Source organism: Notechis scutatus, chromosome 1, assembly GCF_049901735.1.
Source record: "Notechis scutatus isolate UNSWTSFEM ecotype Mainland chromosome 1, rNotScu1.2, whole genome shotgun sequence".
In the NCBI taxonomy this organism is placed as follows: Eukaryota; Metazoa; Chordata; class Lepidosauria; order Squamata; family Elapidae; genus Notechis; species Notechis scutatus.
The window spans coordinates 8,008,155-8,032,724 of record NC_142009.1 but is presented as its reverse complement, the minus strand read 5'-3'; the positions used below and the strand labels follow the sequence as shown (position 1 = coordinate 8,032,724).

Genomic DNA, 24,570 nt, shown 5'->3' with positions numbered 1-24,570 from the left:
GGCTTTGGGCTCATCACCAGGATAGGGTGAGTTCTAGCCCGCCTTGGCATGAAAGCCAACTGGGTGACTTTGGGCCAATCACCAAGAGATAGTGAGTTCTAGTCCCACCTTAGCCATGAAAACCAACTGGGTGGCTTTGGGCCAATCACCAGGATAGGGTGAGTTCTAGCCCCGCCTTGGCATGAAAGCCAACTGGGTGACTTTGGGCCAATCACCAAGAGATAGTGAGTTCTAGTCCCGCCTTAGCCACGAAAAACAACTGGGTGACTTTGGGCCAATCACCAGGATAGGGTGAGTTCTAGCCCCGCCTTGGCATGAAAGCCAACTGGGTGACTTTGGGCCAATCACCAAGAGATAGTGAGTTCTAGTCCCACCTTAGCCATGAAAACCAACTGGGTGGCTTTGGGCCAATCACCAGGATATGGTGAGTTCTAGCCCCGCCTTGGCATGAAAGCCAACTGGGTGACTTTGGGCCAATCACCAAGAGATAGTGAGTTCTAGTCCCACCTTAGCCATGAAAACCAACTGGGTGGCTTTGGGCCAATCACCAGGATAGGGTGAGTTCTAGCCCCGCCTTGGCATGAAAGCCAACTGGGTGACTTGGGGCCAATCACCAAGAGATAGTGAGTTCTAGTCCCGCCTTAGCCACGAAAAACAACTGGGTGACTTTGGGCCAATCACCAGGATAGGGTGAGTTCTAGCCCCGCCTTGGCATGAAAGCCAACTGGGTGACTTTGGGCCAATCACCAAGAGATAGTGAGTTCTAGTCCCGCCTTAGCCATGAAAACCAACTGGGTGGCTTTGGGCTCATCACCAGGATAGGGTGAGTTCTAGCCCCGCCTTGGCATGAAAGCCAACTGGGTGACTTGGGGCAGGCCCTCTCTCCCCCCACCCCACCTCCGCAAAACAGGGTTATTGATGTGGGGAGAATAGGAGGGCAAAGGAGTGCCTAGATGTGGTTGCCGAGTTGGGTTCTTTAGAAAAAGAAACAATAAAGGTGATATAAATAAACAACAACAAAAAGCAAATAAATAAATATTCTTTAACGGGACCATTGTTAAGGCCATTGTTTAATTTCCTCATTTTCACGTCTCGTGGCTGCTGAAAATGATCCCGCTGAGAGCGATGCTAATGATCTTTCAGGATGCAAACACAAAAGCTGTGAGCTCTGCCCATTCCTGTTGGAGTTGTTAGCAGTGTTATAACGTGTGACGGCTCTGTTTTAGACTGGGGGCCCTCGGCTCGCCTGTCGTTGGGGCAGGGACCCTCCTTTCCTTCCAGGGACTTCGGTATGCAGCACCTCCCCTCTTCTGCCTAATTGAGTGATGATGGGAGCATTGGGGAGCCCTTGGTGTAGACCGGAGGGGGGGGGATGGGGGGGAAACACAGGTGGACTCGGCCTTCTGTCCTTCCGAGATCGGTAAAATGAGGACCAGTGGTTGTATGCTACCGGTTTGGACTGGTTCGGCCTAACTGGTAGTAAAAAAAAAATCAGCGGAGAGGATAAAAGACTGAAAAGCACCTGGGGTGGGTGGGAGGGTCGCTCCTAGCGTTTCGTTTCTTCATCCTCTCAGTTGATTGGCTTGTTAGGGGTGCGCGCATTAGGGGCGCACGTGCAATCCCCCACCGAACCGGTAGCGACTAAGGTCGACTTAGGATCGACGAGCGACTAGGATCCCACTACTGATGAGGACCCAGATTGTTGGGGGCATGATGCTGACTCCGTAAATCGCTTAGAGAGGGCTGTAAAGCACTACAAATTTGGCCTTCCGTGGAGGACCTGTATCCTGCACGAGTCAAGAAGAGGGCTGTGGAAATATTTTACAGACCCCTCATATCCTGGACACAAAATGTTTCAACTCCTGCCCTCAAAACGACGCTATACCAGAACAACTAGACACAGGGACATTTTTTTCCCCAAATGCCATCACTCTGCTAAACAAATAATTCCCTCAACCCTGTCCAACTATTTACAAAGTGTACACTACTATTACTGTTAATTTTCTCATTACTCCTTATCACCCATTCCCTCCCACTTGTGACTGTATGACTGTAACTTTGTCGCTTGTATCCTTACGATTTATATTGACTGTTTCCTAGTAGGATTTGATTGCTTATTATTGTACCCTATGACTATTATTAAGTGTTGTACCTTATGATTCTTGACTCTTGACAAATGTATCTTTTCTTTTATGTACACTGAGAGTGTTTGCACCAAAGACAAATTCCTTGTGTGTCCAATCACACTTGGCCAATAAAGAATTCCTATTCTATTCTATTCTATTCTATTCTATTCTATTCTATTCTATTCTGTTCTATATTCTATTCTACTCTATATTCTATTCTATTCTATATTCTATTTTCTATTTTCTATATTCTATTCTATTCTATTCTATTCTATTCTATTCTATTCTATTCTATATTCTATTCTATTCTATTCTATTCCATTCCATTCTAACTCTATTCTATTCTATTCTATTCTATTCTATTCTATTCTATTCTATTCTATTCTATTCTATTCTATTCTATTCTATTCTATTCTATATTCTATTCCATTCCATTCCCATTCCTATTCCTATTCCTATTCCTATTCAAATCTAAGTGCTATTGCTATTTAGAGCAGGGTTATTCAACCTTCAAAACTTTAAGCCTTGTGGACTTCAACTCCCAGAATTCTCCAGCCAGTGTGGCTGGTTGGGGAATTCTGGGAGTCGAAGTCCACAAATCTTCGAACGTGCCAAAATTGGATACCTCTGTTTTAGACACTCTGTGCCTAAACTGCCCTGTCTGAGGCTGGCATTCCAGAGTTGGTCTTGTGAACCTGGAGCAGGGGTGTTAAACTCGAAGTTCACGGGCCACATCTGGCCCGCAATGTGGTTGGATCCGGCCATTGGGGGCTGTCCTGGAAAACGTAAGGGGCCAGCCCACATTGCTTTGGCCCGGTCTGCCCAATGTGAAGAGGAAACATGCCAGTAGTTTTGGGGAGCGGCATCTAGTCAGCCACACTCCCCCCCACCTCTGAGGTAAAATTGAGTTTTGACGCCCCTGACCTAGAGACTAGCAGTGTTGGGGAGAAGAAAAAAAAAAACCCTTCAATTTCTCTGAAGTGCATCTTTATCTGAAGTGAGGATGAAAAAGTTGAAAGCTGCTCTTCGTTATCTCGATGGCTCTTTCTCCATACCAGCGTGAAGGAAACTGCTGATAAAGAATATTTGGGTCAGATCCAGAGCTTCCATTTTTTTTCTTCTTCTTCTTCTTTGGGGGCTGATTTTACTCCTTTTTGTTATTCCTTCTGTTGAGATCCGTGCTTTTTTCTGCTCCTGGGGGGAAAAAAATAGACTTTTTTTCAATCACAAAGGGGAATTCTCCCGCAGCTCTTTGGGATGTTAAAAACAAAACAACAACGACTCTACAAAAGCTTTTGAACAGATGAAAAGCATGAAGCTGAACCTGGAATGCCCCGAACATTTAACCTTATCAGGAAAACTGAGGTTGATCATCCTGTAAAATGGCCCCAGTCGTAGTAAAAACAACAAGCAGAAAGCAGAAGAAATGCAAAATGGGCAGCAGGAATGAAGTTGTACCTCATCAGATACAAGGACAGATTAACAGAGTTGGAAGGGACCTTGTAGGTCATCTATCCAACCCCACCCCAAGCAGACCCTACACCATTTTTGACAGATGACAGTCCAGTCTCTTCTTGAAAGCTTCCAGTAATGAAGCTTTCACAACTTCCGAAGGCAACGTCTGTTCCATTCGTTGGTTGTTTTCACTGTCAAAAAATTTCTCCTTATTTCTAGGTTGAATCTCTCCTTGATCAGTTTCCATCATTCCTTGTCCTGGTCTTGGAAAATAGCTTGACCCCTTCCTCCTCTCTGTGGCAGCCCCTCAAATATTGGAATATGCTCTCCTGTCTCCCCTGGTCCTTCTCTTTACTAGACTAGCCAAGCCCAGTTCCTGCAACCGTTCATCGTATGTTTTAGCCTCCAGTCCGCTAATCATCCTGGTTGTTCTTCTCTGCACTTTTTCTAGAGTCTCAACATCTTTTTATAGTGTGGTGACCAAAACCGGATACAGGTGTGGTCTTTCTAAGGCTTTATAGAGTGGTATTAGTTACCTCCCTTGATGTTGAAGTGCAGAGATCTCAAATTGCGTGCAAAAAGTAAAATATGGAAGTGTATTTTTGCAGTTGCGTGTGTAATGGTCTTAATAATAGTGTGGTGACCAAAACTGCTTTCCAGCTGACAAGCTCAGGATCTTTAACCGCTGAGCCATCATGACCCTGGGCAAAGCATTGGACACTTTTTTTAAATTGGATGGCTTTTGCGTTGCATGCTTTAAAAACGAACTCCCGTTGTGTCAAGTGGTGTAAACTGAAGTGCTTTGTGATTGGCAACTTTGTTTGGGGCAGTTGTTTCAAAATCTGGTTTTGCACATGTGTGAGAGTTCACAGCTACTTTGCTTTTTCAGGGGCTCGAAGAGAGGAAGGAGTCCTTCTCTTATTAATCACAGCACACATCTTTTTAAATTGGATGCCAAATCCTCGGTCCATTGACCAGCACTGGGGCAAGATAAATTTTGGGCTCATTTGTGGTTGTAAGCTGAGGACTACCTGTGAGGAGTATTTGGGATGCTTTAACTTAAAAGCTTTGAGGACCATAGATTTGGTTCTCTTTCCCTGTTTATTTTTTTAGGCATTTTTTTTATACCAGACTTGTGTCTTTTAACATTGACTTGAGTGGTTCACCCTGCGGTGGAAACTTACTTCAAATCTCGCTGAACTTTGTAAGATATTACAGATTGGTACTATTATTAGAGGTAGTCCTGGACTTTATGACCACAATCGGGAATAGAACGTCTCTCACTAAGCAAGGTGGTTGTTTAGTGAGTTGCACCCAATTTTATGACCCTGTTTGCTGCGGTCGGGAAGCGAATCGCCATCCGCGGCTGTGAGGCGATCACACAGATGTTAAGGGATTCTGGCGTCCGTCCTCATCGACTTTGCTTGTTGGAAGCTGGTGGCATATGGCAATTGCATGACCTCGAGACACTGCAACCATAATAAATACATAATAATAAACCATAATAAATAAGAGTGGTGCGGTGGCCTAGAAATGGAGCTCTCGCCTCATGATATGAAGGCTGTGAGTTCGATCCTAAGTAGAGGCAGATATTTCCTTCTCTGGACACAATGAGAATATATCTGCTGAACAAAACTCTGTATTGGAGACAGGAAGGGCATCCGGCCAGTAAACACTCAGCTCCATTCAGTTGCCCAGGCTCCACCCTGCAAGGGATTATGGGGTCATAAAAAGGAGATGAAACCATAATAAAAACGTGCCAAGTTGCCAAGCGTCCAAATTTTGATCACATGACTATTTTTAGACTGCAGCAGTCATAAGTGGGAGGACCAATTAAACGTCCTCTGTTAACAAAAACAAACACAAAAATCGCCTGTTGTTTTGCAGTTGGTTAAGGGACGCCTGCGGTCAGCTGATCCAGAGTGGTTATGAGACCTCAAGTAAAGTCTGGAGCGGAAGTCAAATGGTGACCAATTTCCACGAAATGGGAATAACGGATGCATCGTTTCCCATTTTACAGGTAGGAATTTTTAACCCTACATGAAAATCATGTTTGAAGAGGCCATCTTCAAAATTCTTTGGAACTCAATGGTAAAAATACAACACGGGTAGTCCTTGACTTACAACTGTTCGTTTAGTGACCGTTCAAAGTTACAACAGCACTAAAAAAATGTGACATGACGGTGTTTCATAGTTACGACAGAGGTGGGATTCAGCAGGTTCTGACCAGTTTTGGAGAACCGGTAGCGGAAAATTTTAGTAGTTTGGAGAACTGGCAAATCCCACCTCTGACTGGCCCCGCCCCCATCTCTTCTCTGCCTCCCATCGAGCCCCAGCTGATTGGCTGGGTCTTCTTTGGTTGCCCTGCACAGGAGAATGGAGCTGGAAAGCAGGTTAGTGAGGTGGGGAGGGAATGGGGATTTTGCAGTATCCTTCCCCTGCCACACCCACCAAGCCATGCGCACAGAACCGGTAGTAAAAATATTTGAAACCCACCAAGTTACGACCTTTGCAGCATCCCCGTGATCACATGATCAGAATTCAGATGCTTGGCCACTGGCATGTACTTATGACAGTTACAGTGTCCCGGGGTCATGTGATCCCCTTTTGTGACCTTCTGATAAGCAACGTCAATGGGGAAGACAGACTCGCTTAATAACCAGGTTACTAACTTGTCAACTGCAGTGATTCTCTTAACAGCTATGGCAAGAAAAGATTTAACAAATGTCTCACTTAACAACATCAATTTTGGGCTCAATTGTGGTTGTGAGTCAAGGACTACCTGTACGAACATTCATCTGGCTAAAACAAACTTACCCAATATTCTTATGTTGTTTGGATTTTGCTCTGTGGTCACCTAGTAATTGATTTATTAATTAAATACTAGTAGAAGTGAATATTTGTAGCTCAGGGTTTATTATGTTTATATATCTTAATTGTATCCCACTGTTTTAATTTTTTACAAATACCTGAAGGCGGTGAACATATGTAATATTCCTTCCTCCTTCTATTTTCCCCAAAACAACAACCCTGTGAGGAGAGAGAGAGAGAGAGAGAGAGAAGGGAGACGGGTCCAAAGTCACCCAGCTAAGATGGACTTTCATGGCGAAGATGGACTTGAATTTAAGTCTTCTGGTTGTAGGGTTGAACTGTGGGGTCCTTGATGCTCTTTGACCTTGGTTGTTTTCCTGCAGATGTTTCCTTACCCAACTAGGTGACATCAATACTAAAAGGGAATGGGGTTACTCTCTGCTGATATACTAGCAACCAGCCCTGTAGGAGTATTCTTCGAAAGGGTTGGCGGACCAAAACACCTCCTTTCTGAATGCACAATTGCGCGATTCTTGTTGTTTTGAATACAGTGGAAACACAGAAGTCCCATCCCCATGGAATAATTATGTGGGTTCTTTAAAGTCCCTGTTTACCTTAGAAAGGAAAGGAAAGGAAAGGAAAGGAAAAGAAAGGAACGGAACGGAAAGGAACGGAACAGAACAGAACAGAACAGAATAGAATAGAATCTTTATTGGGAATGGAATGGAATGGAATGGAATAGAATATTGGAGCGTAGAATAGAATAGAATAAGAATAGAATAGAATAGAATAGAATAGAATAGAATAGAATAGAATAGAATAGAATAGAATAGAATAGAATAGAATAGAATAGGAGATAGAATAGAATAGAATAGAATATGAATAGAATAGGAAATAGAATAGAATAGAATAGAATAGAATAGAATAGGAGATAGAATAGGAATAGAATAGGAGATAGAATAGAATAGAATAGAATATGAATAGAATAGGAGATAGAATAGAATAGAATAGAATAGAATAGAATAGAATAGAATAGAATAGGAGATAGAATAGAATATGAATAGAATAGGAAATAGAATAGAATAGAATAGAATAGAATAGGAGATAGAATATGAATAGAATAGGAAATAGAATAGAATAGAATAGAGATAGAATATGAATAGAATAGAGATAGAATAGAATAGAATATGAATAGAATAGGAGATAGAATAGAATAGAATATGAATAGAATAGAATAGAATCTTATTGGAATGGAATGGAGAATGGAATGGAATGGAATAGAATATTGAGGTAGAATAGAATAGAATAGAATAGAATAGAATAGAATAGAATAGAATAGAATAGGAGATAGAATATGAATAGAATAGGAAATAGAATAGAATAGAATAGGAGATAGAATATGAATAGAATAGGAGATAGAATAGAATAGAATAGAATATAGAATAGAATAGAATAGAATCTTTATTGGGAATGGAATGGAGTGGAATGGAATGGAATGGAATAGAATATTGGAGTGTAGAATAGAATAGAATAGAATAGAATAGAATAGAATAGAATAGAATAGAATAGATAGAATAGAATATGAATAGAATAGGAGATAGAATAGAATAGAATAGGAGATAGAATAGAATAGAATAGAATAGGAAATAGAATAGAATAGAATAGAATAGGAGATAGAATATGAATAGAATAGGAGATAGAATAGAATAGAATAGAATATGAATAGAATAGAATAGGAGATAGAATAGAATAGAATAGGAGATAGAATAGAATATGAATAGAATAGAATAGAATAGAATGAGTTGGAAAGGACCTTGGAGATCTTCTAGTCCAGTTCCCTGTCCAATGTTGGAGCATCCACAACTTCTGGTGGCCAGCTGTTCCACTGATCAATTGTTCTCACTGTCAGGAAATTTCTCCTTAGTTCCAGGTTGCCTCTCTCCTTGAATAGTTTCCATCCATTGTTTCTTGTCCTGCCTTCAGGTGTTTTGGAGAACAGGTTGACTCCCTCTTCTTTGTGGCAACTGTTTTGCTCTTTTCTAGAAACATCTTCACGCTGTGCTCGAAAAGGAAGAAAAGTTCCCTGGGTTAGAAAAAGTAGTTTCCGTTCCAGTTATAAGTCCTTCAACTCAAGTTATCCTGAAAGGTCTATTTATGGTCATCCACTATCTGTTCAAAGGAAATCACAGGTCAGTAAAGCTTTTTTCTCCAATGTACCAATTGCGGTCCTCATAATCACATGTATTTGGGGGATTTAGTTACATTTTCAGTTTGCTTCTCCTTAGGTTTGCTGACGATTACCGAATTGCCCTGCAGCAAACCTTCACCTGGATGAATGAAAATCCACCTGACACTCAGGATAAGAATGGTTTCTTGGTCTGTTACCGGAAAAAAATGCGACACAAAACGGCCGTAAACAGCCTCAATTTCTGGTGCTTGAATCCAGCTGTGGTAAGCTGGTTAGTTGTGATGATAACATCTGTGTTTTTAGGGAGTAACAACCCAACCCAACAGTAACCCTTGGCTTTGAATGCTTCAGGATTGGCTGAATGGAAGACACGGCCCATGTTAGCCTTTGGTAGCCAAATGTCAGACGAGAATAGAGCTAGTCCTTGACATATAACCATTTGTTTAGTGACCATTTAAAGTTGCAACTGTGCTGAAAAAGTGACTTATGACTGTTTTTTTGCACTTACTTCTGTTACAGTAACCTCACAGTCACACGATCAAAGTTTGGATGCTTGGCAACTGGCACGTACTTTTGACAGTTGCAGCATTCCAGGGTCATGCAATCACCATGGTAACCTTCCTAACTGGCTTCCAACAAGCAAAGTTAGTGGGGAAAGCCAAATTTGCTTAACAACTATTATTATCTGGGTTTTTTTTCTTGTTTGTTTGGGGTCTTTTTTTGCACACTGAGTGCTTCCAGGTTGAAAGGATTAGCCGGTGACATCACCGTTGTCCTGGGGATGCTTGGTTGGGGACTCCATTTATGTCCCCGGCAGGAGCTGGAGTGACGGACGGGAGCTCAACCCTGCTCCATAGCAGCTCTTGGGTCTCAAACGCGGGCTTGCTAGCCCCCTGCCCAGTTTTCCAGCCACTCAAGCCACTGTGCTCCTATGAAACTTAACAGATTCAAGTGATTTACTTAACAGCCAGGGCAAAACAGATTGTAAAATTGGGTGTGACTCACTTAACAACTGCCTTGCTTAACGTCTGTAGAGATTCTCAGTTATGGTTGTCCCAAAGGTGCTTTTGCAGGAGGCAGCTGGGCTTCCTTGCTTTTTCTTTTGGAGACGTTTCACTTACCATTCCAGAAGCTTCTTCAGCTCTGACTGGATGGTGGGGAATGAAAGGATTTATACTCCTTGCGGACAGCTGGTCATTTGCATCCTTTTTAGAGAGTCCTTGAGGCCACTTGGAGGTTTGTCTGTGGCCTCAGGGTCGCCCGAGTAGCGCTCCTGGTTCCTGTAGTCTGTAGTTCTTACTCTGGAAATCCATTCCTACTCCCACACCATTCAAAGGATGTTCATTCCAAATTGTATAGCTAAAATTCTGTAGAGATTTTCAGTCATCCTGATCGTGGTTATCCCAAAAATGCTTTTTCAGAAGGCAACTGGACTTCCTTGGTGGGTTTTTTTTTTCTTTTGAAGATGTTCCCTTTCGCTTCTCATCCAAGAAGCTTCTTCAGCTCTGACTGGATGGTGGGGAATGGAAGGATTTATATTCCTTTCCATTCCATCTTCAAAAGAAACAAAAACAGTTAAATCCAGTTGCTTCCTGAAAAAGCACCTTTGGGACAACTGCCTTGCTTGACCATGATAATTCTTGCTCTCGACTGTAATAAGTTGAGGACTACCTGTAGCCATGTTTTGGGGGTTTTAAAGATGAAAGCCGCAAACCCTTAAAATATTTTTCTCTTCTCTATTCTCCGTAGGCCTTTTCCGATTTAAGCAGTGTGGTCCGGTCCATCGTTTTAACCTCAGGGACGCTTTCTCCCATGGATTCCTTTTCCTCCGAGCTTGGGGTGAACTTTTCCATTCAGCTCGAAGCCAACCATGTCATTAGAAATTCACAGGTAAAACTCCCCCCCCTACCTCCACCAGCCGGTTCCCTCTGCTGTTAAGAACACTAGGAAGACTTGGAGGTTAAGAATTTTTTTTTTTTTCGAAGTGCAACTTATGACAGGTCGTTTAGCGACTGCTTGAAATTATATGGACCTCCCTCAGGCTATTTACGATCTGGATTTAAAGTCCTGATGGCTGCAGAGGTGGTTATTCAGCAGGTTTGGACCAGTTCTGGTGTACCAATAAGTGGACATTTTGACCTAGTCCACAGAACCGACAAGTACCACCTGTCCACTCATAAAACACTCCTATGCCTGTTTTAGTAGTTGTTATGAAAGGGAGGGGGGGAGGAAGGAAATCTGGAAGAGCAGTGCAGCTGTTTGAAAGCAAAAGTATATTCCAACTCCTTATCTTTAAAAGGTTGTAAGTAAAATACCAGAGATTTTGCCCGGGGAATATATTTAATTGGAGAACATGAATGATGACACCCAGCCCGTGAATGTGCTCAATTGGAGAATCTGATTTATGAGACACCCAGGGGGGAGGGGGGAAACAGGGTCACGGGACTGTAAATGACGTATGCCAGAGTTGGCTTTATCCAGGGCAGTGCCAGTATGTTTGAAAAATGGACCTTTTTTTCAGTGCTGTTGTAATTCCGAACAGTCACTAATGAATTGTTGTAAATCAAGGACTCTTTTCATCCTCCTCCTCTTTTAATGATCCCATAATCCCTTGCTGAGTGGAGTCTAGGCAGCTGAATGGAGCTGAGTGTTTACTGGCCGGATGCCCTTCTTGTCACCAATGTGGAGTTTTTTTCCAGCAGATATATTCTCAGCTCCACCTCTAGGCCACCGCACACTCGTTGTAAGCCAAGGACTATCTGTACTTTATTGGATGAGGTGCATCACCTCCTTTAAAATCCTGTTTTGTCTGCTGTTTTGTTCATCCTGGAAATTTTATTCCTCGGTAAGCTTGCTTACCAATGCCCAATTCGATATCCCAACAGGTCTGGGTTGGTACCATTGGAGCCGGCCCGAAACACCGGCAGTTACGGGCAACTTTCCAACATACAGAAACCTTCGAGTTTCAAGATGAAGTCGGCGAGCTCTTGCTATCAGTCTGTCAGACGGTGCGACGTGGGGTGTTGTGCTTTCTGCCCTCTTACAAGGTAAAGCCCACCATTCTTTTCCATAGAGGTGTGTGTGTTTTTGTGTGTGTGTGTGTTTGACTCTTCTACTTCTGTCAAACTCATCCATCTCCTCGGAACCAATTAACGATAAGTACCGAGGTACCATTGTACAAACATGATTAGGGGACTGGAAGCTAAAACATACAAAGAACTGTTGCTGGAATTGGATATGTCTAGTTTGATGAAAAAAAGGACTAGGGGGGATATGATAGCAGTCTTTTCAACATTTGAGGGGCTGCCCCAAAGAAGAGGGAGTCAAGCTATTCTCCAAAGCCCCTGAAGGCAGGACAAGAAGCAACAGGTGGAAACTAATCCAGGAAAGAAGCAACTTAGAACTAAGGAGAAATTTTCTGACAGTGAGAACAATTCATCAGTGGAATCACTTGCCTGCAGAAGTTGTGGGTACTCTGACACTGGAAGTTTTTAAGAAGAGATTGGACAACCATTGTCTGAAATGGTATAAGGTTTCCTGCCTAAGCAGGGGGTTGGACTAGAAGACCTTCAAGGTCTCATCCCTTCCCTTCCCTTTCCTCCACTTCACTCCCCTATCCTATCCTATACTACACTACACTACTCCTATCCTATCCTATTCTATTCATTAAAAACTTAAAGGTCTGTTTGTCTATGCCTAAATGGATATATACATTGACTTCCTTTCTTCTCCCCCCAAGGGAAAGGGGGAACGGCTGCTCCAAACCAGCCGTTTTATCCCCTTCACTTTTACTACTCCTTCAAAGGGTGGCCTTTTGTATATCCGCCGGCATCCAGTGATTGATTCAGTCTCCTATTTTAAGCCAAGCCCATCGATGCGAGCATTAATTGTGACCATTTTTTTAAAAAAAAAAATGGTCCCTGATCCCAAAGTCTTGCACGCCTTACCGAGGGGCTCAGCCGGTAAATTAACGTGAGCGATAAAAACATTTTACTCCGGTTGGTAGCTTCCCAGAGAAGCACACATATCCCGTTAAAAAGAGAATATTGTAAAGTGAAAAGATTACTCGGGGGGAAAAAAAACCTGAGGTGCTTTTAAACAAGATTAAGATAAGGGGTCATTAAGATGCCTGTCGCCCAGCTGTCTGCTTTTCAGAGACATCCTGCATCTTGGCATGATTCGTTCAATATGTCTCCTATCCCAATTCAAGAGTGTGGGAAAGAAAAAAAAAAGTCTTAATCGTTTTACATCTCAGGGACGCTGCTGCGATGGGAAACTTTGCATGGTACCGATAGACTTCAGCACCGAGATATTCTTATTCCTTCTTTATTATTGGGGGAAATTTTGACTGATCTTAGTGACAACTCTTCCTCTCGAAGGTTGGTTTGGACAAGGGCCAGAGCGCTAAGTATACAACCGTAAGCATTTCTGTACAAAATGAATTACGTGCAAGGGAGAGGGTGAACGGCCATTTTTCATCCTGGCTGCATCATTCAGGTCCATGGGAAAAGCAGGCCCACAAAACTATAAGAATTAACCCCCTCGGTTGTTTTAAATTAAATCTGGGATTGGAGCAAGAAGAGCATACAAAGCGTTCGTGGGCCACTGGTGAACTTTCTTTGTTAGTTCCTTGCCGAGAAACCAAAACTTACTTTTCTCCATCTTGGTTTTAACATAAATATTGCCTGCATGTTGCATTTTTGGGTGAGGTTTTTAACAGTCCTGTTGTAACCCTAATGCTTCCTCCTTTATTTTTTTTTCTTTTCCACCACAAAGAATGTCATTTTCTTTTTAGTTTTCTGTCCTTGGTCATTCTTTTAAAACAGCTTGGGAATACAGGTAGCCCTCAACTTACAATAGTTCATTTAGTAACCAGTCAAAGTTACCACAGCACAGGAAAAAGTAACTTATGACCGTTTTTCACACCTACAACCATTGCAGCATCCCCTTGGCATGGCATCAAAATTCAGTTGCTTGGCAACTGACTCATGTTTATGACAGTGGAAGTCATGCTATCATCACCTTTTGAAACCTTCTGGCAAGCAAAGTCAATGGGGAAACCGGATTTGCTTAACAACCATGTTGCTAACTTAATGACAGTGAGTCACTTAGCAACTTCGGCAAACTCACTTAACAAATGTTTCACTTAGCAACAGAAATTTTGGGCTCAATTGTCATAAGTCGAGGACTATCTGTACTGCAAACCAAAATTCTGGGTGCTAATTTTGATCTGGCCGTGGGGGATTTTCGCTTGTGTTGTGAAGTACACAAGATTTTGGCACCGAAAGAAGAGAATGTTTATAGCTCAAGGTTGAGCTGTGACGTCCTTGGTGTTCTTTGAGCTTGTTTCCTTGCAGATGTTTCATTACCCAACTAGGTAGCATCATCAGTGCTACAAGGGAATGGGGTTTGCTCTCTATTTATATACAAGTGACTTTCCCTACCAGTGTTGATAGAGATGTTTCTTCTTGGTGATTCTTTGTTTATTGTGCTTTAGCTCCTTGATTTGATTGAGATATTGTTGTGGCAATTATTATTTACTCGGATAAACAAGCTAACAGTAATCAAGGAACTAACAAGAACACTCACACAAATCTTGCAACCAAAAAAGCCAATGCAATCCTAAGTTGCATTAACAGAGGGATTCAGTCAAGATCAAGGGAGGTACTAATGCCACTCTATAAAGCCTTAGTAAAACCACACCTAGAATAAATACTATATCCAGTTTGGGTCACCACACTATAAAAAAGATGTTGCGACTCTAGAAAGAGTGCAGAGAAGAGCAACAAAGATGATTAGGGGCCTGGAGGCTAAAACATACAATGAACGGTTGCAGAAACTGGGCCTGGCTAGTCTAGTGAAGAGAAAGACCAGGAGAGATATGATAGCAGTCTTCCAATATTTGAGGGGCAGCCACAGAGAGGAGGGGGTCAAGCGATTTTCCAACATACCCAAAGAAATAATGAATGGAAACTGATCAAGGAGACATTCAACCTGGAAATAAGGAGGAATTTTCTGATAGTGAGAACAGTCAACCCATGGAACAGAAGTTGCCCTTGGAAGTTGTGGGAGCTTCATCACTGGAGGCTTTCAAGAAGAGACCAGGCTGCCCTCTGTCAGAAATGGTGTAGGCCCTTCTGCTTGGGCGGGGGTGTGTTGACTAGATGACCTACAAGTTCCCTTCCATCTCTGTTATTCTGTTAAATCTGACTAGTATGTAAACAGAGCAAACCCCCACGCCCTTGTAGTACTGATGATGTTACCTAGTTGGGTAATGAAACGTCTGCAAGAAAGCTCAGAGAGCACTCAATATTGTGGCTGCAAGAACTTTGTTTATCCTGTCTTGTGTGCCTATAGATACCCTTACACCATTGCACATGGCACACTCATATTTGTTGATTTATTCATCTGATTTAGCAACATTGTGGCTGGCCTCCGTTACGGGAGGGCACTTGCGCACCCAGCTCCACTCCCATGACTGGAGCTTCACGTGCACACACTTGCTCATTTCTCCCGCGGCCCGCTTAGTGGGCCACGACCTGGAAGTTGGGGACCCCCAGCTTAGAGAACCTTACTGGAAGACACACAGATAAGATTTCACTCTGAGATCTGTTACTTTTGTCAAATTGTCACTGGCGTCTTTTACAGGCTCTTTTGCAAGTCCAGTATAGAAATAAGGAGCTACTCAAACCTTTAAGTGTGGAGCGTTGAATTGCTGGACACATTGATGGGACACTAAATCTCATTTTTTATGTTTTTCTACCCCTTCTTATTTGGAGAGGAAAAAAAATTCCCCCTAAATTTCCTTACTGATTCTAGTTTATGTTGGAAGTACATACTCACGTCCCTAAGGGTAGCCGAAATAATGGGGGGGAATGGTCAAATATTTCTCATATTAGGTATCTTGCGCAGGAAGGTTTCAGGTGCAGGGAAGAAAGGAGAGCGATCTGAATTGATAAATAAATTCAATAAATTTATCTCTCCCTCCCCCCAAAAAAAAAATGTAAGGCAGCCCATTGAGTTCCCCCCGCTTTTTAAAAGCATGAGGATTTGAGCGTTGGCTGTTAAAAAGTGAACCGATGGCAACATCACAAACTTGAAACAAAGGCCAAAAAAAGCATTTTCCAGTGCCGGGCTTGTAACAGGACCATTAATGAGGGCAGAGAGGCTTGAATGCAATTTGCACGTTCTTGGGTTTCAAAAAGAGAGTTTGAGGTTGTGCGTTATTAATGCACCCGAACATCTGGAACTGTGTAAAAGCCACAGACATTGAGCAAGTGCAGTGCTTCCCCAGCTAGGTCTGACGCTGACCCATTTCCTCCCTGGTGAGATGCTTTCTTTTTTAAAAAAGTTGGAAACAATAAAACGACAATATCCAGATAAGAGGGGGGAACTTTTTTTTTGTTTTGGCGTCTGTGCACGTGTGGGACAGCGCCGAAGACTGCGTGGGCTGGGAAGAAAAAGGACGGCGTGTTCAGCGAGAGTTCAGGAATTTCACTTGAATTGTCCTTAACTTTGAACTCGTATCCAGGTATGCGGATAACCCTCGGCTTACGGCAGTTCATTTAGTGACCGTTTGAAGTTACAACAGCACGCAACACTTACAAAAGTAATTTAAGGCTATTTTCACACCTGCGACCGTTGAAGCATCCATCTGCACGGTCGCATGATCAAAATCCGGACACCTGGGAACTGGCATGTAGAGGAGGTCCTTGACTTAACAACAATGCATTTAGTGACCGTTCGAACCCACAACGGCACTGAAAAACGTGCCTGGTTTTCATACTTAAGACCGTTGCAGGATCCCCAGGGTCATGTGATCAAAACTCTGAAGCTTGGTAGCTGACTCGTATTTATGACGGTTTCAGTGTCCGGGGGATGGTGGTCAAGGGATTCCCCCTTTGCAACTTTCTGATGAGCAAAGTCAAGGGGGAAGCCAAGATTCACTTAACACCCGTGTTACCAGCTTAACAAGTGCCGTTATTCATTTAGCAACCTTGGAAAGAAAGGTCATAAAGTGGGTTAAAATATATTTCATGTCATTGTATAAGGTTCATAAACTGGAATAGTCATGGTAACAGGATCAGCCAATGGAGACTGTTTGGATAGACATGGCAACAGGTCAGCCAATGGGGACTGTTTGGATAGACATGGCAACAGGTCAGCCAATGGAGACTGTTTGGATAGACATGGCAACAGGTCAGCCAATGGGGACTGTTTGGATAGACATAGCAACAGGTCAGCCAATGGGGACTGTTTGAATAGACATGGTAACAGGTCAGCCAATGGGGACTGTTTGGATAGACATGGCAACAGGTCAGCCAATGGGGACTGTTTGGATAGACATAGCAACAGGTCAGCCAATGGGGACTGTTTGAATAGACATGGTAACAGGTCAGCCAATGGAGACTGTTTGGAAACTGAAACAGTATTTGTTTGTATGGGGCCAAAAGAGACAGTTCAGAGTCTGGGCGTGGCTTTGACTTGCTGAACTGTATATGAGAGTTGGTTTGTCCTCTGTAAATCTAGGCCTCTGTATCTCTCCACTCTGTAATGACTTGCTTCTGAGAATATTGCTTCTGTGTTCCTGATTTTGTATGCTGACTTCTACTGTATGGTGTTGTATATAAAGAAGTTTTTCTTATGTGGGTGAATCCTACAGAATTATTTACTTGTGTGCTGGTCGGATGTGCTGCAATACTCTGACACTTCACAACTGACTTGCTTAGGAATGGAAATTTTGGGCTTAGTTGTGGTTGTAAGTTGAGGACTACTTGTACTGCCTTATCCCAGACTTGATGTATTCATGATATTTATTTAGTTATCATATTTATAAAGCTGCCCGTCTCACAGAATGGGCCTCTGGGCAATTCACAATAAAGGGTTATAAATTAGCAGTATCGAAAACCATCAACCATTAAGCCATGAGTCCATAACTGAAAGGAAAAAGCATCTAATTTTACAATGAAGCCAAGTCATCAGCTCAACATTCCCTTGAGACTCCCGGCTGACCCGATGAAGTTTTGAGAGACTTAAGGAAAGTTGACAGGAATAGAACCGACCCCAGAATAACAGAATAAAAGTTGGAAGGGACCTTGGGGATTCATATGAAGAATGGTTGCAGGAATTGGGTATTGGCCAATCTAGAGAAAAGAAGGACTAGGGGGGCACATGATAACAGTATTCCAGTATTTGCGGCACTGCCACAAAGAGGAAGGGGTCAACTCGTTTTTCCAAAGCACTTGAAGGCAAGGCTAGAAACTGAAGACAATGGATAGAAACTGATGAAGGAGAGACAAGCAACCTGGAATTGAGGAGAAACGTCCCAACTATGAGGACAATTAACCAGTGGAATAGCTTGCATTCAAAAGTTGTGGGTGTTCCAACACTTGGAGGTTTTAAAGAAAAGATTGTACAGCCATTTGTCTGAAATGTATATGGTTTTCTGCCTAAGCAGGGAGTTGGACTAGAAGACCTCCAAGATCCCTTTCCAACTCTTTATTATTTTATGTTCAAAGCCAGAAATCATGATGAATCCAGATAAATCTCCAGGTGGCCTTAAAAACCCTCTAGAAGGATGCAAATGTCCAGCTGTCTGCAAGGAATTTAAATCCTTCTGTTCCCCACCATCCAGTCAAAGCTGAAGAAGCTTCTTGGATGAGAAGCAAAACTTCTGCAAAGAAAATCCAGAAAGTCCAGGTGCCTCTTGAAAAAGCACATTTGGGACAAGAAACCGAAATACAGATTATTTCGGTCCAGAAAATAGAACCTCTGTAACAAAAAGAGCATTTTAGAGCCAAGGCTGTTCGACTGGACTTAGGATTAAACAATGATTTCCGGTAATATCTACAATTTTTAATAGGTGTTTTTTAAAAGTAGATTTTTATCTTGCTTTTATTATTTTATAAGTGACTCAAGGTAGCAAACCTACACAATACTCCTCTTCCTTCTCCTATTTTACCTAGACCAAAAATCCTGTGAGGTGAGTTGCGCTGAGCATGAATGATCAGCCTAAACTCACTCAGCCAGCTTTCATGACTAAGGTGGGATTAGAACTCAGGATCTCTTGATAATTGGCCCAAGGACACCAGGCCGGTTTTCATGCTAAGAGGGGACTAGAATTCCCTGTCTCGTGATAATTGGCTCAAAGTCACCCAACTGGCTTTCATGCCTAAGCCGGGACTAGAACTCACCATCTCCTGTGATTGGCCCAGAGTCAGTCACCCAGCTGACTTTCATGCCTGAGGCGGGACTAGAACTCACTGCCTCCTTGGTTTTTAGCCTGGTGCCTTAACTACCAGACCACTGTAACCACTAGTTTATTTTTAATGTAATTTTTTTTCATCCTATTTATATAACTGCATCCGTTGCCACAATGCTTACAACTTCCAATTCCCGTTTCCCCCCTCCCCCAAATATAGTTGCCGAAAGGAGCAGAGAGTTTCTACACAATACGAGATCAATTCCTGCCCTCATCGTGAATGGCTTTCGTCCATATCTTATTGCCAAGAAAAGCAGCGAGACAAGAATCGGAAGGCATGGCTGACATGCAATTAAGTGTGGAGCCAGAAGAAATAATGGCTCTTAAATTTTTAAAGTTGATACCTTAGTGTGGTTGGGTTTGGCATCTTATTTTTTTTTTAATCTGTTGAGGTGGGTTTCCTTGGTGGGTTGGTTGCTCCTATTGATTAATGTGGGCAGATACAGATCAACCCATTTCATATTTTCGGTAACGTTTCAGAGGTGTGACTGTAAACCTTTGATGGATTTCTCATTCTAAGCTGAGCTGTTTCCCATCAGTTCTTTTTTTTTTTGAAAAATATGAACGTTAATAGAATAAGAAAGAAGGGCCCATCTTGGAGGGCCACATGTGCCTAGTTGGGGGACCAGCCACCAGTTAACCACTCATTTAGGATATTTGATTCTATTTCATTCTTTCTCTCCTCACCAATCCATGAGATTGATTTATGCAGGGAGCATCGGTAGGCTGCGGTTTAATTCTTGCTTATTCTCTCCTCATAGCGTGTATCTTAAATAGGGTTTTAATGGAGAGGGGATAATGTTGGAATGGAATGAATGTATCTACATTATATGCAGCCTGTGCGGAAACTGGGAGAACACTGGGAGCAAACTGTTCAGAAAGAAAGGGAAGGGAGAAAGAAAGAAAGAAAGAAAGAAAGAAAGAAAGAAAGAAAGAAAGAAAGAAAGAAAGAAAGAAAGAAAGAAAGAAAGAAAGAAAGGGCAAGAAGAGGGGAAACAGAAAGAAAGAAAGATGGCAAAGCAAGGAGAAGGAGAGAAAGAAAGAAAAAGGAGAGGAAGGAAAGGAAGAGGAAGGAAGAAAGAGAAGGAAAGGAAGGAAGGAAGGAAAACCACAAATATTTGGCTTCAGGACAATTTAGAGGAGCTAAAGGAAAGAATGGTAGTGGGAGACTTTCCCATCTAATATTAAGAAAGTAATTATTAAGAGAATTTTACTGAAACGTTGCCATTTTTAGATTGAATCTTGGCTGGTGGTATCAAGAGGCTAGGAACATCTGTGCTTATGGAATTTGTAAGGCCGCCCAACTTACATTTATTGTTTTGGACAGCAGTACATCAGATTTTTATTTAAAAAAAAAAACACTTTTGAACAGAAAGAACATTAAACCTGGACAGTCGTACAGATACACATCTTCCTCTACTGATCAGCCTTTTTCTCAGAATGGAATTGAAACACTATGTCCCCTTCAACCATCTGATTTTAAATTTAAAAATATTCTCCAGTTGTTGACTGTAATCCCTTCTCGGATAGAAAGGATCTCCTCACTAGTTAAGACAAGAGGACTTTCACAGTTGAATTTCACCTTCTTTCCCTTATCGTTTTTTTTTTAAATATTAACTGTATTAAAGATATATAATTCCAGCAGTAAAAACTAATACAGGTAGTTCTCGACTTACAACCATTTGTTTAGTGACTGTTTGAAGTTACCACGGCACTGAAAAAAGTGACTTATGACCATTCTACAGAGGAATTACTGAGTGTCATCTGTACCTCTATAACTGTCTGGTTTGGTTCTGCAACCCAATAAGACAGACACAGACTTCAGGGGATAATTAGGATTGCAGAAAAAACCATTACTACCATCTCTCTTCCATCGAGGACCTGTATGCTGCAGGAGTCAAAAAGAGGGTTGTGAAAATATTTACAGACCCCTCACATCCCGGACATAAACTGTTTCAACTCCTTCCCTCAAAACGACGCTCTAGAGCCCTGCACACCAGAACAACTAGACACAAGGACAGTTTTTTCCCCAACGCCATCACTCTGCTAAACAAATAATTCCCTCAACACTGTTCAACTATTTACAAAGTGTACACTACTATTACTGTTAATCTTCTCATCACTCCTTATCACCCATCCCCTCCCACTTGTGACTGTATGACTGTAAGTTTGTCGCTTGTATCCTTACGATTTATATTGACTGTTTCCTAGTATGATTTGATTGCTTATTTGTACCCTATGACTATCATTAAGTGTTGTACCTAATGATTCTTGATGAATGTATCTTTTCTTTTTGTGTACACTGAGAGCATTTGCACCAAGACAAATTCCTTGTGGTCCAATCACACTTGGTCAATAAAGAATTCTATTCTATTTTCACACTTGCAACCGTCGCAGCATCCCCATGGTCAAGTGATCCAAATTCAGACACTTGGCAACTGACTCACATTTATGACTGCAGTGTCCCCGGGGTAGTCACGTGATCTCCTTTTGTGACCTTCCGTCAAGCAAAGTCAATGGGGAAGCCAGATGCACCTCACAAGCGTGTTAACTTATTTTCCAAAGCACTTGAAGGCAGGACATAAAACAACGGATGGAAACTAAAGAGAGAAGCAGCCTGTAATTAAGGAGCAATTTCCTGACAGTCAGAACAATTAATCAGTGGAATGACTTGCCCTCCAGCAGTTGTGGGTGCTCTATCACTGGAGGTTTTCAAGAAGAGATTGGAGGGTCATTTTTCTGAAATGATATCTCCTGCCCAAGCGGGGATTTGGACTAGTCCAGGGGTCGCCAATCTTTTGGACCTCAGGGACCACCAAACTCATAATTTTAAATCCCACGGACCAGAGACTGTGGGAAATCTCAAAAAAAAGTCTGCAGGAAAATTCCCCACCCCGTTTTCCTGCTGATCGATCTTTCTTTATTTGGGATCGCAGGATACCATCTCCAGCTCCATTCTCAGGGGGAGAGAGAGAGAGAGAAAGAGAGAGAGAGACTTTTGGCTTCATGCAAGAAAAGCAGCAGAAGCAGCAGAAATCTTTCTTTCTCTCCCCCAAACTCCACCAGAAATGAGTCTTTGCTGGCGCAGCCTCTTGGAGCAGGAGGCCTTGCAGGGTCCCAAAGACTCATTTCTGGTGGAGTTTGGGGGAGTGAGAGAAAGACTTTTGCTGCTTTCCTTGCGTGCAGCCAAAAGCAGAAGAAAGAAGAAGCAGAAAGCATGGTGGCCAGGCAAGGCGAGTGGGGCAAGTTCCCCCCCTCCGCCCTTTCCGCCCTCCCCTCACTACCTCATGTTGTTCGCAATGCAAGCGACACAAACCTTGTGTTCCCGCAGGCCATATGGACGGCGCAGCCTTGTGTTCCCCTGCAGCCCGGATTAATTGCTTTGGGGTGTGCTTTGGGGGTGACATTTCTCTGTGGACCACCAAAATTTTCTTGCAGACCACCAGTGGTCCCCCAGCCCACTGGTTGGCAACCACTGAACTAGAAGACCTTTGGGGTCCCATCCAACTCTATCACTGTCAATAAGCATGGTAGCAATGGAGGCTATATGGTCCATAGACCAAATTTACCGCATCTTTAGAGAAAGATGTGTTCAGCTACACACAAGGATCTAGACTCCAGAGTGACCGCTGGCCCTTGGCTTTTTGCACGCAGAAGGATATTTTCCAGCCCTGACTTCACATCGCATAAATCAGCAAGGCCTAGTGACAGTCGATGACATGACATCTCAAAATTACAGGCTGAACTGGCAGATGGGACTTTTTCCCACCCGGGATGGCAGCTTCGTTTAATAATTAATTGCGCCGTTAGTTTAACTATCTCATACGCATAGCAACAGGAAAATAAGTGAAGAAGAATTCACAGTCGCCCCAATTCCTTTCGTTCTGAGCAAAAGAGGTTCAAAAGAACTTACTTGGAGATGTAATCTAATTTCCTCTTCAATTATTACATCCAACAGACAGATTTGCACAATTTAAACAAAGAACCAGGGTGTAAAATATTGTCTGCCCTTCATCCACAAACATTTCTGTTTTTGTTCTTTTTCTTCTCTTCTGGAGCACTTTGTAGCAATTGCAAAATTTAAAAATGAAGCGCAAAATAATACAGGCTATTGACTAATCAAAGAGGAAATAAAGAGCAAAGAGTAACCTGGAATTAAGGAGAAACTTTCTAACACTGAGGACAATTAACCAGACGAACAGCTTGCCACCAGAAGTTGTGGGTGCTCCATCACTGGTGGTTTTGAAGAAGAGACTGGACAGTCACTTGTCTGAAATGGTACAGTGTCTCCTGCTTAAGCAGGTGGCTGGACTAGAAGACCTCCAAGGTCTCTTCCAGCTTCTATTCCATTCTTACTCCATTGCATTCCATACTTTCTATTCTATTCCATTCCATTCCATATTTTCTATTCTATTTTTCGTAGTATATGTTATGTAGAACACAGCTCGTTAGAGCTTTTTACACAACCTATCTATGTCCTTTGCCCCTTTGTAGTGTTGAAACAGATGTTTCTTTCTCTCCTTGACCCCTTCTTAAAGGTTCATTGCTGGATATGGCTGAGATACAGGTAGTCCTTGACTTACAACCATTCATTTAGTGACCATTCGAAGTTACAAGGAAACAAGTGATCTGGGATAGTTTTCCCCACTTACGACTGTTGTAGCATCCCTATGGTCACGTGAACAAAATTCAGATGCTTGGCAACTGGCTCTTATTTACGATGGTTGCGGTGTCCTCGGATCACAATGATCCCCCTTTGTGTCCTTCCCAGCAGGCTTCCGACAATCAAAGTCAATGGGTGAAGTCAGATTCCCTTAATGACTTCATGATTCACTTAACAACTGCAGTGATTCGCTTAAGAACCATAGCCCCAAAAAAGGTTGTAAAATTGGATGTGACTTATTAACAATCTCTTTGTTTAGAAATGGAAATTCAGGTCCTAATTTGGAGCTCAATTTTGGTTGTAAAGCGAGGACTACCTGCACCAAAAAATTTGTCGCTTCCCTCAAGTGAGGATGTGATGACCCAAAGGGGTGTGGGAGAAAGGCAACACAGTCAGATAATCAGTAAGAGTCCCTTTATTAGCTCCAACTTTGCCCCCAATGTCCTGGTTACCTTCTGGGCTGGAGAAAAACTCTCCCAGGAACAGCCTTTAGCTGCAGAGAAACAAGTCCAAAACGTGGTCAACAAAAACTGTAACTATAAGTCCAATCAAGGCAAAATGAGGTAATTAGTCCAGCAGGGCAGAAGCAAGAATTCCAGACGTGAAAGCACGGCAATAACACGGTTGGGAAGATGCCAGAAACACAGATAAGCAAAGTCAACACAAGATAAACTCACATTTGCTGCCAGCAGCTGCTACACTCAGCATGCATTTCTTTTAAACTCATTCCCAGGTGTGCCTAATGAAAGGAATCGGGGCCCTTTCCTCCCCCGTAAGCCACCCAACCCACATTGCTTTCTTCTCCATTCCTCCCTGCGTGCCCTATGATGAAGAGGGGGTGGGCCTGGGTCTTCCTCTGAATTCCCTCTCCCTTGTTCTACCTCTCCCTTGTTCTACCTCTCCCCTGCTCTGCCCAGCCGGACTTTGCCCTTCCCCCGTTTCCTCCACAGCCAACGGAGCCACTCTCCCACTCTCTGTCAGTTGTCTTCCTCCTCGGATTCAGACTCCAACAGGGGCATGACAAAGGACAATCTTAGGATGCTTGATGTCCAAAGTCCTACCTTTG

General features: G+C 42.7%; 1 protein-coding gene across 2 annotated transcripts in view; it reads left to right on the top strand.

Moving 5' to 3' along the window:
* BRIP1 (BRCA1 interacting DNA helicase 1) overlaps window positions 1-24,570 on the top strand; it is a 108,327-nt gene that overhangs the window by 43,495 nt on the left and 40,262 nt on the right. For both annotated transcript variants that reach the window (XM_087956252.1, XM_087956249.1), the window contains exons 10-14: window positions 5,469-5,601; window positions 8,436-8,581; window positions 8,678-8,843; window positions 10,330-10,470; window positions 11,466-11,627. In XM_087956252.1, coding sequence (XP_087812378.1) covers window positions 5,469-5,601; window positions 8,436-8,581; window positions 8,678-8,843; window positions 10,330-10,470; window positions 11,466-11,627 — 748 coding nt within the window. The remainder of the gene's footprint in view (window positions 1-5,468; window positions 5,602-8,435; window positions 8,582-8,677; window positions 8,844-10,329; window positions 10,471-11,465; window positions 11,628-24,570) is intronic.